This window comes from Heliconius melpomene, chromosome 14, assembly GCF_056956725.1.
Source record: "Heliconius melpomene rosina isolate 202511_hmr_F chromosome 14, ASM5695672v1, whole genome shotgun sequence".
Lineage (NCBI taxonomy): Eukaryota > Metazoa > Arthropoda > Insecta > Lepidoptera > Nymphalidae > Heliconius > Heliconius melpomene.
Genome location: NC_140402.1, coordinates 7,115,953 through 7,133,913, shown reverse-complemented (window position 1 = coordinate 7,133,913; position 17,961 = coordinate 7,115,953). Strand labels below are relative to the sequence as shown.

At 35.1% G+C, this 17,961-nt stretch overlaps 1 protein-coding gene across 2 annotated transcripts; it reads right to left on the bottom strand.

Moving 5' to 3' along the window:
• Positions 1–55: 55 nt before the first annotated feature.
• BicD (Microtubule-associated protein Bicaudal D) lies at positions 56–17,774 on the bottom strand. Of its 2 annotated transcripts, XM_085197451.1 has the most exons (11): positions 17,400–17,774; positions 16,872–17,012; positions 7,896–8,120; positions 7,461–7,698; positions 6,410–6,567; positions 5,841–5,984; positions 5,460–5,706; positions 5,026–5,166; positions 4,436–4,615; positions 2,701–3,125; positions 56–2,490 (listed from the first exon to the last, which is right to left on the bottom strand). In XM_085197451.1, exons 1-11 carry the CDS (start codon positions 17,613–17,615, stop codon positions 2,416–2,418), a joined length of 2,190 nt encoding a protein of 729 aa, XP_085053577.1. In that variant the 5' UTR covers positions 17,616–17,774; the 3' UTR covers positions 56–2,415. The 2 variants fall into 2 exon arrangements, with proteins under 2 accessions (XP_085053577.1, XP_085053578.1); XM_085197452.1 differs by lacking the exons at positions 16,872–17,012; positions 17,400–17,774 and adding an exon at positions 14,771–15,399.
• Positions 17,775–17,961: the final 187 nt, after the last annotated feature.

Here is a 17,961-nt window from a genome sequence, read left to right as displayed (position 1 = left end):
ATTTTATTTAAACATTTATGCTATTAACATTATATGAGAGAAATAAAAGACAATATTTTTAAATATATCATTTAATATTTTCATACTTGATTCATATCAGTCATTGCGACAACACGGCGTGCCTTATTTTGAAAATAATTCCGCTGTCATGATATGTTCCCGAGGCTCTGTCGCCAACATTCGCAATAACAACCATAATACAATATATATATAACAATAACTCTGAAGCTCGATCTGTGTTCCCGACATACTGACACTTACGACACGCCTGACAATGTCTGACACCTGCACTCCACATCAAAGACATGTAATCTGGTGTTTGATTACTGAAAGGAACTAGTGTGGCCATCTTGGAACTAAACAAACATAATATATACATATAATAATAATAATGCGACACTATTATGATATTTAATAAAACTGTGCAATCTATAGATAGGTACTATATATTAATAATAATAAAATAGTAGAAGTCGATCGACAGCAGCACTGGGAACAATCATGCATCGAGTCGTCGAACGCGATCGTGTCAAAACTAGCAGGCAAAAAATTCATATACTTTTAATATTTCAAATAATAAAAAAGTTAATTTTCTCTATGATATAAAATAAATCTATGTCTAACGCAAAAATATATATAATATAAACGATCTAAAGTGTTACCATAAATAGTGTAAAGAAAAATAATATTTGGTTAATCGCTTAACACCACCACCGGCAGCAGACTGCGGCATCGACTACAAAATATATTGTAGACTGTAGATATATAATAATACAAAATAATCCATGTCAAGATGTCGGATAAAGCTTAACAAATAACGATTAAACAATTAGTATAGACGTGACGAGTAGAATGGACGCAAGATACCCCGGCTACTAAACGCGCCTACACTGACTAGATACAAACAAACAGGAATACAACACACAAGTCTGCTGCTAAGCTACGAAGAGAAAAAATAATACTTGGAAACATATTATGCGCTAAGTCTATATAAATGGTAAGTCAATTTTAAGTACGAGAAGAGAGTGAAACTACGTTAAAAGCTAGCCGATTAATCTAATAAAACAATAAATGCAAGGCAATGGTCCTCGCGACGCGCGCGCGAAGCACGACTCGCCCCGGGCGAGGTCGCGGCCGCGCGGGCGGTTACGCTACTTGAGTCAATATAGCAAAAAATTCACTACTTTCAACAGATTTCCGTTTATCTACTAAGATACATGAAGGTTAAGGTATTCGTCTAAACTACGGCTAAAACGGTAAAAGTACCTACGATCTACGTATGGGGGGAAGCTGCCAACATCACATCCGATAACATAACGATTAATCGTAAAATTTCAATAATCTCTTGTAAATTTTGTCTTATAAATAGAACGCCGGCCTCGCCCCTTGTATGAGCAAGAGTTTGAGCAACTTAGGAACGCGTACGAAATGTGGGCGGACGGGGAGTGAGCGGGAATAGGGGAGTGAGGACGACTGTGGAGGGGGGAGTGAAGGGGGTTCGAGGGCCGGCCGTGGACAGGAGTTGGACGGTGCTGCACCGCGACTCGGAGTCCACGCGATGTTCTCTTGAGGCTCGGACTCATTTAGGCTGGGAAGATAATCGACCAACATTGATAGGAATTAGTTTCAAGTACGAGCCTCAACGACGACGCGTGGGGTAAAACAGTAATCGAGTCAAATCCGACATACCGATTGCAACAACGAGGATCATATCCTGGAGTAACCGAAGTCACGACGGTGTCAACGTTACGTTAACGAAACAGATACGGAAACACTACGAATACAACTAGAACAAGATGGACGAAAGTGGGCGGCGGAGGGCCGCGACAACACAACAAACGTATCAACTAGAGAACAGATTACATAGTCTTTACGCGCACACAATGGATGGACATCGATGAAAAATTTTAAATCTTTTTATCCTTGGACGTTCTAAACATTCGTATTGAGTAAAGGATTCTATATTTACATACATACACACGAATCTCCGTGTTCGACGTTACAATATATATTACCATGTATATAATACAAAAGGACGCGGTGGGCGCGCGCCCCGCGGGGGACGCGGCGGGGGGTAAATACATTCGCGTATTAATAAAATACACCAACGCCATTACAAAAATACATCAAACTTCATCGGAACGTGCAAAATATAGGGGGAGCAATAGAATATCAAAATATCCGTTCGGCGATAACGCAGAGATCGCAACATCACTAACACACGAGGGCGCGCTCCTTACAAAACGTATAAATAATTAATTTAGTTCGCTAAAACGATTATAAAAAGTTAACTATATCGGCGTTGTGGACGCCGCGGTTTAAATTCGTGGTCGTGGTAGTGGGGCGCGGCGCGGGGCGGTGCTGCAGCAAGGCGCGCAGGGCGGCGGCAGCCGCCTTCAGCGCGCGCACCAGTCGCTAGAAGTCGCGGCCGCGCGCGCGCGTCGCGCCACCTGCCTTGGGCACGCGCCGCGTGCGCATCTCCCGGTCCACCTGCAAGCATTACACGATACTTATTTACACCGCAACAAGACAAGCATAAAAAATCTTAAAACCAAAACAGTCCCTTCTTCACCTGATTGCGCTGATGGCAATGCGAGTAGCAAGATTCAATGTCGCTTATAATACTTAATATTGTTTTATTTTAATTCATTATATCACATTCTTCAACGAAAAAGAAGATAATGTTCTAAACGTAATTACCTCGAGCTCCTCAAGTCGCTGCGTAAGCGCCAACTTTTGCTGGACAGCAAGGCGTAAAAGCTGGTTGAGGGTCTTCTTCTCATCCTCAGCACCAGACAACGCTTGTGCCAGCTCATCTACCTGCGTCACATATTCCTCACAACGAGCCGCAAACATGGCCCGAAGACTTGAAAACGTCGCCGCATCTTCTTTCAAAAGCCGTAACTCATTACGTAGTTTCAACATGGTGTCTGTTACTATAGTCTTTTCTGTTTCATATTTGGACTTGAGGTTGGCGAGTGCTACTTCGGCGGTGTTCTTATTGGATTTGAGCACTGTACGCAATGTGGCTATTTGTTCCCGTTTCGTGGATAAGAGAGATTTGAGTTTGATCACTTGTTCCTGTAGTTCCGCTAGCTCGGCGCCACGCTCCTCCGCCTCCATTACTGTATGAACAAACGAAAATATATTATTGTATTATGTGCAATATTTATTTATAATAAACATAAAACTGTTGCTTTTGTAATCCAGCGAAGGACTTTAACTAATTCTGTGTGTTCAATATTATAACACTAACAACAATAGAATTCCATTTCATTTCTAGAAGTGGTACCAAATTATATGGTCAAATCCTGCTATATTTAAAAATGCTGTATATTCATTCTGTCGCATGTTACATAGTGTATAATGACATAAAACAGTTATAAATTTTTAAAATTTCCTTGTCATATTCTAATTACACAAGTAAATTATAATAATCTAAAGTTTAAACTATGCTAACTAGAAAAATTGCGGTCTTACAAAAACAAGTGACATAAGTTCAAATTCTGTTGTACTCAAATATGTAGTGATTTTGTGTTGAAAAGTCACTTGAAGAGACACTTAATAATTATGAAACGAAAAAATATTCTAACTAAATGAATTACTGTATTCATTAACAATACTAACATTATTAAGAAAACAGGTCACAGTTTCAAATGAGATATTGTAACATAAGTATTCCCGCTTTAACACTCGCTCTCAAAGACTCCCGCACATTAAATTGACTTCTAGAAATTCTTTTGCTTTGAACTAAATTAGTTTTCTTAAGATAAAAATTTTTTTGGAACATCGCTTGACGCCACAGTACATACAAATTTATATCACATTGTATGGAATTCGATTTTCTTGTAAATGTAAAAGGGGAATTGATTAAGCTAGGTTTCATAACTGATAGAATTGGGCTCATTTTACAATGAATATTAGATATTTTCAATTTATTATTTTCTGTATTATTGTAAGTTTTAGGTTCACAATATGGCGGTGATTCGCATTTCGATATATTTTCAAAATAATCAATGATATCTTTAACTGTGCTTCCTGCAAATTGTTTATTGTAATTATTTTGTTCTTGTTGAAAATTATTTCTTTTATTTTCTTTCATATATTTAGGATAAATTGAGTCTGAAAGGAAATAATGAATTAAGAATTTTTGAATATACTATTCTGTTTTAACTACCTTAAGTCAATTAAGGGGCTTACTGAACTCCGGCGCGTTATGTATTTGGAAAGAAAATAATGAAAATTTGAAAAAAAAACCTAAAATCATATGTGCGTAGCCATCTGCAGCTAACCACGACCATCGATTCATCGATCGTACTATAAGTAGAGGGAACCCCGTGTATAAAAACATTCCAATCTCCAACAATACTTAATTTCGAAGGGAAACTCCTACATCGACTAATACACTGTACTACCAAATATAAATACCACATACCGGGTTGGTGTCTCAACCTAGAGTCTAGAGCGGTGTCGAGAGCGGCTCTCAGGTGTGTGAGCTGGTCAAGCAGAGTATCTGCTGAGCGCGCCACCAGGCCTGCCGCGCGGAGACCCTCTAGCTCTCCGGCTGCTAGCGCTAGCGCTTCTTCTTCTACGCCCTTGCCTGAACCACCTGAGCCTTGGAATACAAATATAGAATAAAGATTTGAAAATAGGGCAATGAAATGCATATTTTAAAAAAAGAGTGGATATTATAATTTTGGAAAGTCTTCATTTATCAATGTCATATAATCAATATCATATAATATTATCATAATATTAATTGTCTATTAAAATTAAAAATATGATTTTATATCATGAACATTATTACTTCTTAAAAATATTTTACTATAGTTTAATAAAAAGTTTATGCTTTTGTATTTTTAATGTCATCTATTGATCATTCTTTGTGTATTTTTCATAAGCAAAAATTACAATTTCTTACATAGTAAATAAAATATTCATACATTTAAACCATGAAATTCAAATTTCCTTTACAACACACATCCTCGATTGCAAATATTTAAAAAATCAAAAACCCATACATACCATCAGTCTGGCCGGCGTGCTCAAGCAGCACGCGCTCGGGTTGCGTGCCGTTGACGGCGCACACGTGGTGGTACAATGCCGCCAGCGTCTCCGCCGCGGACGCCAGCGCCGGCGCCGCCGACGACAGCGCGCGGCCCGCGCCTACCAAGATAATGACTTGTTAGGCAAAAGTGTGATATTGAGTTTTGCCGTCCAATATGTCGTTACTATGTCGTGGTATGAAGTGTTTCAACATTATAAAATAATAATTATTTTGTCAAATTACCATTCAACTCTGTTAAATTAAAATAAAAGAGAGGTAAACAGAGAGAACCTAATGATAACAACTCTATTGCGTGTTAACTTAGTTGAACCAAACACTACACAGTGTTTATCTAAATTGGAGGTACCCACAACTAAATCGTATACAGTCATATAATAATGAATAACCATACCGCCAGCAAGTGTTTTCAATAAATCAGCGTCAGCTTGCAGCGCTGCACAGCGCAGCTCGGCATCAGCTACGCGATCGCTGAGCTGCGCTAGATGCGCGCGCTGCAGCGCTGCGGCGCTGGCGTCGGGCGGGGCGTCTAGCTCACGCAGCGTCGCCAACACTCCGCCCAGCTCACCGCCGGAAACTCGCCACCACGTCAGCCACTTGGCTGCGCGTGATGCGATGCCACCTTCTGCTTTATCATCCTCCTGTACAACATAAAATTTGCTACTAAATTAATGTTTCATTATATTTGCACACTACGCACTGCAGGGTCAAAAGGTGAATACAAAGAGAAAACATTAAAAAAACACCCAACAAACAAAATAAAAAAAAAGTTTACCAAAGGCGCGCAATCTGAGTGCAGCGCGTGCAGCGCGGCCACGCGCGACGACACGCGCGTGACGCCAGCGCGCAGCGCGCCCGCCGACGCGCTCTCGCTCTCCGCCGTGGCCTGCGCCGTGCGCAACGAAGAGGACAGCTGCGACTGCATAGAAACATAATTATACATCATTATTTATTTTATACGATATATCAGATTTACTAACTCTGTTTATTTTATTTGTCACCGACTTCAAAATTATAAAATCTTTGTAAAATTATTTTTTACTTTTTAGTTCGTTGTTAGAAGTTGGATTTTCTTTTTGTCAAAAATTAATTTATTTGTATATTTTGTCATTGAGATTTTGAAATATTGCATCATCACATATCATGTTACAATCAAATCGAGTTTGCTCATTTAAATTTGACTCCTATTTGTATACTTCACAAAAATACATCAATACAACCAAGAAATATATAAATTTAAATATAATAGCGAGAAATATTTTCTGTAATAAGTGTGTAATACCTACACAATTATGTTTAAAAAAATATACAACGATACTTAACACAATATGAAAAATGACTCACATTTTCATTATGCGCTTGTTCCAACTGCTTCTCTAGTCTCGATATTTCATGTAAATGTACTTCGGAGAACAGATCCGCGTGATGGTCGGCCGCTCCTAGCTCGCCCATACCCGACCCTCCCGCTTCGCCCTCCTCTGAGCCAGCTTCGTCTGGCATACCTGGAAAGTAGAAATTTTACCATATTAAAATGTTTATAACCATAACGTAGATATATGTTTATTATAAAAAAATAGGGGAAAAAATTGTCTAGTTTACAATAATAGCACGTACAAAGGAATAAATAAACTAAAATAAAAAAAATATTAAATTAAAAAAATAAAAAAATATTGTATTTTTCCTATATAATAAAATAATAATTCTGGTACATACATACATCATCATCAATCAAAATCTAGTGAATATTTCTAATTAGATTAGTTCATTTAACGCACCGTCAGTTACATAGCGCAAAAATAAATTGACGCAATACGTGTCAAAAACAAAACTTGTTGCCTGGACGAGACGCGTCCTATTTAAAAACTAAAGTCGTTCCTACTTCTCGAGGCTGTTCATCCGTATTTGTATCTATAATGGATTCATAACTCATGTATAGAATATAGAATCAATGTGACTCATACGTTTTTTTTATCAATATCAGTTATTACCTGTATTTTTATATATTTCCACCATACATTATTTGCAATAATATAGCATTTGTTTCTTTGTTCTCTACGTTGTATTCTGCCCACAACAAGATAGTCAGAGGACACCTAATTTTAAGACACTCTGTTCCACATTTTCCTCTGAACGGCGGAACTCAACGGCGCGCTTTTCTTCGACAATAGAGTGACGAAATAAAAATATTAAATATTTAATTTCCTCGAGTGGGGATCGAACCCACAATCAGACTGTAAGTCATACCCTTGTGCCCCTGTGCCATATCTGGTCTCATATATTGCAATTCTTATATTAAATAGAATATACAATGTACATAATATATATATATTTGTCGAAATGTGACTTCGGGTATAGCGTTAAAACAAATCAAACGCCACCAACATATCAAACTCACCTCGTATACTATTCGCCAAGTTATTAATGTTATACTGCGCTTCTCTACTAAGATGCGCATCGAGTTCTTTCTTCGCCGCGAACTTGGCTTCCCTTTCCGCCTGTAACGCTTCCAGAGCCTCGGCAAGTTGTCTTTCGGCGATGCGACGCAGGACGGCAGTCTCGTCTGCGGCGGCTCGAGCGATCTCCGCCTCTTCACGAAGTTGTCGGACCTCATGCTTTAGACCTTCAAACTCAACCTAAAGAGACATTAGTCAACGTTAGGTGTAAATCAAAATATTCTGTAGCAGAAAACGTTGGTCTAAAGGAAACTATTTCTGAAATTTTCGGGACATTTTATACGACAACAAAGTTGTCTTAAACAACAAATATAATATGTTTCCTATTAATTGCATGCATCCCAAAGATCATATAAAACTTACATATTCAATATTACCTGTGAGGATCTCAACGCGGATACTTGTTTCTGTAGCGATATATTTTCATCTTCTAGATCGCCGATGTCTAAAAGAAGTCGTTGTTCTCTCTGCCTAGCTTCTCTGAGCTCGGCCCGTAGAGCGGCCCGCTCTGACTCCCGCGTGGCTTTGTCTGCTCCTAGCTCTGAACTTTCGGCTAGTAGCCGATCCCTTTCGCTTACCACCCGCTCCAACTCGTGTCGTAACTATTATATGGGAAACGAAAGATATTATTATTTAACATAAATTATATTTTTATTTTACAGGTAAAAGGTATTTACAGATTACAGCCCACTAATACTGTTCATTTTATATACTTAAAACTCAATCGTTGTGAAATTTAAAACTAGAGCATCGTCTTCATTCGGGATATAGAAATGATTAAGCAATTGAATAGGTTTAGAAATGAATGACAATGTGGGCAGTAGTTTTTCACCCACTTCCAGCATGAATAATTGAAAGGATAACTCAGTCAATAACAATTTATATAAAACGCTGAGTTTATTATTTACATTGGTAGATTTTTTTAGTTTAAAATAACTTAGACAAATAATATAATTAGTTGTGGTTAATATTGTCAAAATAATAATACTTGAATAAAAAAATAGTATAAATATATATTTTTTTAAATATTATACAATAGATCCACTTATATAAAACAAAAACTGATTTTTATTTATTATGCATTCATAAAAGAAACTCATTTCCATATTAATAATTACAAACTCAAATTTAATTAAAATAAAATTAAATTGTATGCTCATAAATCATAATAATATATTTAAGTATTTGGGTTAAAGGCCGATTTCATTAGCTTTTGAGTTCACAGACGATTCCCACAGGGCGTAATTTAGCATTCAGAATGCAGTACCTGGGATTTTCATTAAGAATTGATGGTTGTATAAATAGATAGACCATCGCTTAGGAGTAAATGGTACACCCATTCTAGCACTTAGTTGATTGGTGTCTAAAACAGGCGAAGCTGGGCGCGGCGGTGACGTCAGTGGGGACGGAAACTTCGCAATATTAAACACGCCCCAAAACATAATGAGGTTAAGAGTTGAAAAATGTTGTGAATTTTAAAACTATGAATAAACATGAGCATGGTAATGCAAGTGTACACTATAACATACTACACTACAGTTTTGAGAGGCCGAAATATATAACATCTTTTATTTTAGCATCACGCTGCAACCCGCGTACAACATACAGAGGGGTAGGCAAAGGCAAACCAGTGATAAGACACTCCGTTTTCCGCCAAATTCTGGAAAGATTACGTGTTAAGTGGCATAACTCAAGTCCAAGCTTTGCCTCGACACCACAGCGAAGAAATGAAAATATTAAATACTTAATTTTCTCGAATGGGAATCGAATCAACACTTTATAGCATTTACAGACGCACGCTTGTGCCTCTACACCACGATTGGCCTCAATATATTACATTTGTAGGAAGAAATTTTACACACTACTACAAATATACTAAATGAACGAACAAGACGTACAATTTTTTATTCGACGATTAAATAATGATATTTATGCAATACCTACACTTTTTTATGTTAATTAAGTACCTACTTATGTAAGTAATAAAAATATCATATCTATTTTAGTTGAGACGTTATTTTTTTAACATTATTATGTAAAACTATATAGCTAGCAAATAAATAAATGAAAATCAGCTTCACGCTGTACCCCGCACACAGCAGGGTAGGCAGAGGGAACCTAATGTTAAGACACTACGTTCCCCAGTTTCTGCAGAATTCTAGAGTCATTGCGTGTTGAGTGGCAGAATTCAACGCCGCGCTTTGCCTCGACACCAGAGGGAAGAAATGGAAACATAAAAGTAAATAAATATTTAACTTCCTCGAGTGGGGATCGAACCCACAACCGTCGCGTTACAGTCACACTCTGGTGCCACTACGCCACTACGACCTCAATAAATAAAGATATAACAAACAAATGTAACATTTAACTAGACGATTGTCAGGTTTCGTACGACAGGGACGTTACGCGAAACTATAACGGCAGGTCAACGTAAAGCCAATAAATTGCTTAGTTACTGTTCTATTTAAAACGCCGACTCTATTAAAAGACAAAGTTATCGATAAAACACTTTTTACGCGACATGGAAAAAATGTCAATGTTAAAATATGAGGATTATATATTTTACAGTTCTGGGTACGCAGAGAGAACGTAGTGATAAGTCACTCTGTTTTTTAATTTTTTGAGATTTATTTGTTAAGAATTATATATTAGTCCACTGATTCTTCTGAGGGAATGAAGTGGACGTTAAATATTAAATAATAGTTTTGTTTTAATAATAATTTTGCTATAAAAAGTATTAAAAAAAGTAATTAACGCAATTTATCCTTAAATAGTACAAAATAAGGTTATACATTTCATTGAAACATTTTCTCTGACTATTTAATTTTGTTCTAATACGCTACACTATATAGATTTTAATTTAGATTTTTCATTTATATAAAGATGTGTTATTCACATTATTGATTGAAATGGAGGGAAGCTAGTATTTTTATATACAACGAAATCTAATTACCTCGAAAATGTTGTCCATTTTAATAGGTTAATTAGGTTAAATGTCGGTCAACGGAGACTTTCACGACAAATATGGAATATAAGACGCTGAAAAATTTATTTTGTATAGCCTACCCTCTTTTACAATTTTTAGGCGTCACATCAATCCCAAAATTTATTTGTGGTGCAGGTATTTTTTACTTTTTTTAGAATTTAAATAATAATAAAACTTATTTGGTTTGTTTTTTTTATGTTGGCACAAATTTAAGTTGGTAATTATGCATATTTTTTTGTATGTAACCATATTGGACTATTTGAGTAAGTATTGTATGTAGCTAATTCGATTATTTTGAAAGAAAAAAGATTAATCATATTAGGCATATTTATTATAAATATTGGACAGGTTATTATTATTATTTTTAACAATAAATATAGAAATTAAGTACAGAAAAATTAAGGAACTTTTATCGCGAAGAAATAAAGATTGAGCGTGCACCTTGCGTATTTCATGTACCTACTTAGATATATAGGATAATTCAATTAAGGAAATTGCGTTACGGCAAAATACAATGGCTACATTTCAAACATCGATAAAGTCGGTGTATAAAAAATATATATATTGTAATGAATACTTCCAGTAGTGGCGCAGGGGCACAAAGTGTGCTGTAAACACTGGTTGTGGGTTTGATCCCCACTCGAGGAAATGAAATATTTATTTAAAAATGTATATTTTGATTTCTACGCTCTAGGAAAACGCGACGTTGAGTCCCGCCACTCAAAACGGAGTGTCTTAACACTAGGTTCCCTTTGCCTACATTGCTGTGTGCGGGATACAGCATGAAGCTGATAAAAAAAATATTTGATAGTCCACCTGCACCAATAATTTTGATTTCATATTTGAACAAGTAGGTCATACGGCATACCATATACGCTTCAAGATATTTAAGAACTCTCGTGATTTTAAACATAAATTCATCAACAAAATTTATTTACCTAAACGTAAAAACTAGTTTGTTAGTAATCTCTACTACGAAAAAGTTTTTTGCGCTTTTTCCAGATTAGAGATTAAGAGAGATTAGAAGATCTTATATTTTGTTTTCATTATTGTGTGATCCGTACCTATATATTATTATTTTCAACTTTGTCTAAATCATTAGCTATATATGTATGTATTTTTATTTTTATCTGCCAAACTTTCATACTAGAGATAGAGAGCAAGGAATATAAAATAATTGAAATCTAATCATTCTCTCCAATGACAATGGAACTCACAATAAACTAAAATTACATAATTACTAAAAATAGAGCATATAAAAACATTTTTATTCATCTAGATTCTTCCTCCATATCATAATAAAAATCTATTGAATAAAACAGACCAAAATATCGAGAAAGAATATTCTTAATATTTTTCGCAGTCATTATAATAAGAATAATATTTTCACGAACTACTATATAAGTACTATTCGTACGTGCATCAGTAAATAAATTAGTATAGTTCTCAAAAAAAAAACCACCAGTATAAAAAAGCCAGCATCTTGTTAATACAAGCATTGTTATCTCGCTTGACTCACTCCTCGCTGAATCGATAAGGCAATTTAAAACTCTTCGAGTGCACGGTATCTCGGTGGAGTAAAATTCTGTGTCATTAAAATACGAAGCGAAATCCAACTATCTTTGCAATATATTTCAAAAATATTGTTATTATTTTTAATTTTATGGATTTTTTATAGTAGTTTTTGTGGAGGAATGAACTATTTTTAAAATAATATAAGGAAACGTTGCGTTTTTTAAAGTAACAACGAAAGAGAGTGGTTTCCAAACAAATTCATTTCCAAACAAAAAGGGCCTAAAAATCAACGTTTGCTGTAAAACAGCAACCAACAACTACTATATTTTATTCTTACTTGCAGTCATTGATGAATATTTAAGGTTGTCAACCATCGACTCGATCACACTATACCATCATTACATATTCATCGAAAAAACAAATAGGGTAGAGTAGAGGTCCTCAATAGATAACTGAACGTGAACCGAAAATATTTTATTCAATTGAAAGGTAACCGTAGGATTCAAAAACAAGAGTCAAATCATCCCACCTTTATAATGTAAGCATGCGAGTGAGTCAGCCACAAACAATTCTGTTAGGCCGGTGATAACAGAAACGACCTGGATATCTTGTAACCTTGCATATTAGATTCGCTAACGCTAACGTGTCGCTGATTAAATTACCGTGAATTGAACCTGCGACCTTAAAAATGATTGTGTGGTATGTAGACGAATTAATGAAGGTCCGAAATATATGAAGGAGAAGCCTGAAGCAATATTAGAATTCAATTTTCTATAGAGCAAGTTAAATTCTAAAAAAAACACTTACGTGACTTTATAATAAAATGACTATAAATTTTTAAATATTCATTTCTATGCAATCTAACAGATTTATGTACGTATTTAAGGTACATACATATTATCTATGATAGGTATTCTGAATGGTTAGAGATAAAGTTCTGGTCTTTAAGATAACCTATTCATCTTTCTGAGTCTTATGTCATTTTGGTGGTAAATAATGCCCAAAGGAATAAGGTGAAAGAAACATTCCACGCTATTTCATCTGACCTTTCTTGAATGAATCGTTAAAGTATTATTAAAATTGTTTAATACATATCTATATACACTTAATTTTTTATCTGAATAAAAAAACAAAAAAAGCAGATCTATTTTATAAGAGAAAACATGTCTACGTTACCGATTCTTGCAACAAATACGAACTCTTGCATTCATTCAAAATTGACGAAAAAATTAAGTATAGAAACATGAACAATGAACAGGCCTGTCGTGGCACAGGAGCACAAAGTTCGTTGCAAAATCGACTGTTTATGGGTTTAATTCCCACTCGAGGTATAATATTTACATAAATTTATATTTTCATTTGCTCGCTCTGGTGTCGAGGTAAAGCGCGGCGTTGAGATCCGCCAGTCAACACGCAATGCCTCCAGAATTCAGCAGAAAGTGGGGAACGCTGTGTCTTAACACGAGGTTCCCTCTGCCTACCCTGCTGTGTGAGGGATACAGCGTGAAGCTGATAAAAAAAACAATGAACATGCCTCCTATTCATCAAAACACATGTTTTAATAAAACTTCTACTTAATGTAGAGCGACGTTATGCAGACTAGTATACGGAGACTAGTTGAACATGGATTAACCTATTCAATTTTAATGGATCCTGGGACCGAGCCCGAACGTAATCTACTTTCAAATGATGTAGCATGTAATATTCGCAAATACGACATAAACGAATTTTAAATTAAGTTTCTCTAAATTAGGAACTTAATGTTTTGTATTCAAATTATTTTAATATACATTGAGAGAGAGAAAGTCTCAAACAATTGTTTTATTTATTATAGGTCTAGTCTTTAGTTAAAATAATTGTATTTTATTTGACAAAAGACTACACTTTTTGAAGAAAAACAGATTGGTATATAATAAATTTATCATTGCCTATATACGTACATAAAGAAATACAAGTTAAGTAATAAGATATACAGGGCGTTCACTTAATAATAAGTCTCGCCAATCTATTATATTTATGTATCATTCGTAACTTTGCAATTTATTATAAGCAGCTTATATTGGATATCACTTATGTGATGTTACTATGGAAGTTAAATAGTATTCCTATTAGTTGCCGGCTCGAATGCTTGTGAATAAGAGTTTCGATAAACAAAAAAAATGTATCTGAGCAAAAATATATCTATATTTTTAAATATTTTCAACTTTATATCGTGGTAAATAAGCTATTGAATTGACTATACAAACATAGAAGCAAATAGGATCACATCCAGAATTCGACGGAAAAGAGTTAGCGGAGTGTCCTAATATTAGGCTCCTTTTTCCTACCCTGCCACATGCAGGATACTTTTATATTGTAGCAATTCATTACATAAACGATTAATTACATGAATAAGCAAAAAAAAAATGTTTTGATGAAGGGCAATTTATATGAAGAGCTTAAAACATTTTGAAATTCGAAGCGTACATCTCACAGGCCTGGTGATACGAAGTTACCGAAAAAGGTGATAAAAAGTAATTTAACTACAACAACATATTGTATAACAATAAATAAGTATGTCAATTTTGAAAGGAAACCTGTATGATTCTTCTGTCAGCTTTAATTTTGGCCTACTGCCAGACAGACTAAATGACAATATCAACAATATTCCATTATCTATGTAAACAAAGCGAGAGACGTGAAATATGAGACAGAGTTTGACAGGAGTACGGGCACAATAGGTACGTATTAAACACACACTTTACACAATACCTCTTCACCTTCACTCATTTTCTAACGAACGACTGCTGCATTCCACGTTTGCACTGTATAATAGAATCGCAAGCGCGCCCGGCATCCACACTATATCAGCACCATTGTTCAGGAAACACTTCCATTGCACCGCGTGTTCTGTTGCATTTTAAAAATCTAACACCATAGAGTGGTAGGAGACGCGGGAATCAAGGCCGGGTGATTAAAATATATATTTCTGGATCAGGGTTATGGATTAACGACGGGTGCGCTCACGCCGTTCGCGGCATTACATCACGTCCTCCAGGGATCTTTTTTCGTCGAAAATATGTAAAAAATTAAATCGATATACTATTTATTATAACAAAACAATACGCCACCGTTCTGATAGGTTATAAAGTTTTTGTTAAAAACAAATAACGAGGAATAACGTTTTTTCAGTGTGTACGAAAACAGCGTCCCGCATCTACTGATGGAGGGTCGGTCTGGCGATGATTCACATCAATTGCTCTCATTCTGATTAGGCGTAGGCATATTTCGTCAGAAGTGTCTACGGGTCACAGAACATTAATAAGATAATGACGCTGTTCATAATCTCTTAATGGACGACACGTTGACCCTTTGAATTCAATATTATCTCCCGCTTGCGCTTGCGCCGGCACTACAGTGGCGTTCTTGATAATACTGTTTTAAAGTAAGGAACAGCATGACGTCACACATCTATTTTCAATACAGAATGAAAATTTGACTAACATACATATTTTTATAGATCGTTGCAAGATATAATACAATACTGTATACTATAGACAAAATGACATAGACCTATAAATAACAATATGATACATTGAGGATATTCACATTGTATCACAATGGACCCTGAGAGTTGGTCCTAATTATGAACGTAGCAGCGGTTTGTGCTGAGCGACGTATTGTTTTTGAACATAACTAAATAAATTTGAGGGGAAATATCACTAAAGTGTTCTAGTATAGCGAAATATTGCAATAGTGTGATAGATACAAGGGTGTAATTGTAACGCGACGGTTATGGGTTCGATCCTCACTCGGGAGAATGATTTATTTTTTTATTAATTTATTGATACTGGCACCATGGTAAAGCCCGGCGTTAATATTCACCACTCAATACGCAATGCCTCGAAAAATTGAAACGGAGTGTCTTAACACTAGGTTCCCTTTGCCTACTGAAGGTGTTTTGTTTTTTTTTTATTATCAATAACCTGAGGTGAAGTACGAATAGTGACGAAATAATGACAAGTTTTAATATTTGGTTCTCAGGTTCAGGTTCTCAGGTTCCGTTTGCCTACCCTGCTATGTGTGGGATACAGTGTGAAGCAATTACTTAAGTAATCATCATCATCAGTAAATTTTAAATATTATGCAAATCTATATTGAGATATATATTTTCATGTCTTTGCTCCGGCATTAAGGCAAAAGCCCGGCTTTAAGTTACGCCAATTAACATGCAGTGCCTCGAAAAGTTTGGCTTACAGTGGAGAAATGAGTGTCTTAATAGTAAGATCCATATGTAGGATAAAGTGTTAAGCTTATTAATATATATTGCCATTTAAGCACAAAATAATAATTATATACTAAGAATATATATTACAATAAATATAAATATTTATATCAAATTACAAAGTGAAAGGTTTTATATTAAATGAAGAGGCTAATACTAAAAATAATATATAAGATTAGCATAATATTACATCTCATTATTCAACTGCTTAAGGCAAAGTGAATGTAGAGTATAAAAAATGCATTAGTCTTAGACACTGAACACATTGATAATAACTAGTGGAAAACATAAAAGTGACTCTTAATGGCTTTCAAACAGAAAGTTTGTTTAGTAATATTTTTTAATTTTGTTTCTCACGCTGCAGAGTATATAGATATAGGCAGAGGAAGAGAAAAGTGTTGGGTGGCAGAATCAACACCGCACTTTGCCTTCCAGAGCAAATCAAAATAACCCCAACAGTGGATGGAACCCACAATGCTTTTCAGGCAGATATTGTCCCTGTTAAAAGTGATTTGAATATTTTTAAATGAAAAAAAAAAACCTTGTTGTCTGTTCTATATAATAAACTGCATTTTAAAATATTCATACCTGTTTTGTTTCTCCTTCAAGCTCGATAATTTGTAATGTAAGAGAACTTTCCATAGCCGCAGATTCATTAAGGAGAGCATTTTCTTGTTCTATTCCACTTTGTGTAGTTACTTTCTGTGTTGTGTCAAGTTTCATTAACGCCTGCAAACAATATTGTTAAATCAAATGTTGCCTTACAAGGAACATAGTATGTAAATTAAATTAGTATAATAATATTATACTTAATGTAAAATAAAATAACACTTCTATATGTACTAGCAAAAATTTGAGGAAATTCAAAATGCATAATGTGTTACTTAAGACTTATTTATACATCAAAAATACTTTTAAAATGTATTTCATGAAGAATAGATAAAATAAACTTCTTTACCCTATTCATTTCCAATTAGAATTTTCATAAATAATTAAGAAAAGTAGTTCATCTTATGATGCAGGGTGTTAAAATTAAATTTTAAGTTACCGTTTGCAAGTTAATGTGGCCATTAAGGCATGAAAAGTGAAAATATTACGGTATGTAGGCCATCTAACCTCCTGTGTGATGTCCAGTTCATGTTTTGTGTTTTCATATAAACTCTCCAGGTCATCACATCGTTGCTGAAGGGCACTCTTCTCTTCTAGCAGCACCAGACCTAGCTGTGCTGACTGTATTTTTTCACTGCTTGCTTGGTCGAGCTCCCGACTTAGCCTTTCGATCTCCGCCTTTAACTCGGAGATCGATAAATCATTTTGTGCCGTACCTGCCATCTTGTGACAGCTACACGGCCTTCTACTTAAATCTTCATAAACAAAGTAAATAATCTCAGAAAAACAACTTTAAAACGTGTAAAATCAATGTTTCTACATTCTCTCAACAAAAGTATAACGTCTTGACAGTTCAGTCGTCTCAGTATTTTTTTTTATTTACGACTGTATGAAAGTTGCATTGGACTCTGATATTTTTGGCCCGAATAATGACATATGACAAAAGCACCAGTAAATTAGTGTGAAAGAATTCACGGGGTGAATAAATACAAAACCAAAAAATTTATTTAATGTCAAATTATTTTTTAAAAAAATGTACCACTTTATTCCTTTAAAAAATAAAATTATT

What these genes read in the sequence shown, in the direction of transcription:
- BicD (XM_085197451.1), bottom strand. Translation starts at nt 17,615, where the DNA reads ATGGCAGGTACGGCACAAAATGATTTATCGATCTCCGAGTTAAAGGCG. An exon ending in TTGAAGGAGAAACAAAACAG is followed by an intron (nt 8,121 to 16,871) that starts GTATGAATATTT and finishes CCCATATAATAG; the next exon opens with TTACGACACGAGTTGGAGCG. An exon ending in AACAAGCGCATAATGAAAAT is followed by an intron (nt 5,985 to 6,409) that starts GTGAGTCATTTT and finishes GTTTCTATGCAG; the next exon opens with TCGCAGCTGTCCTCTTCGTT.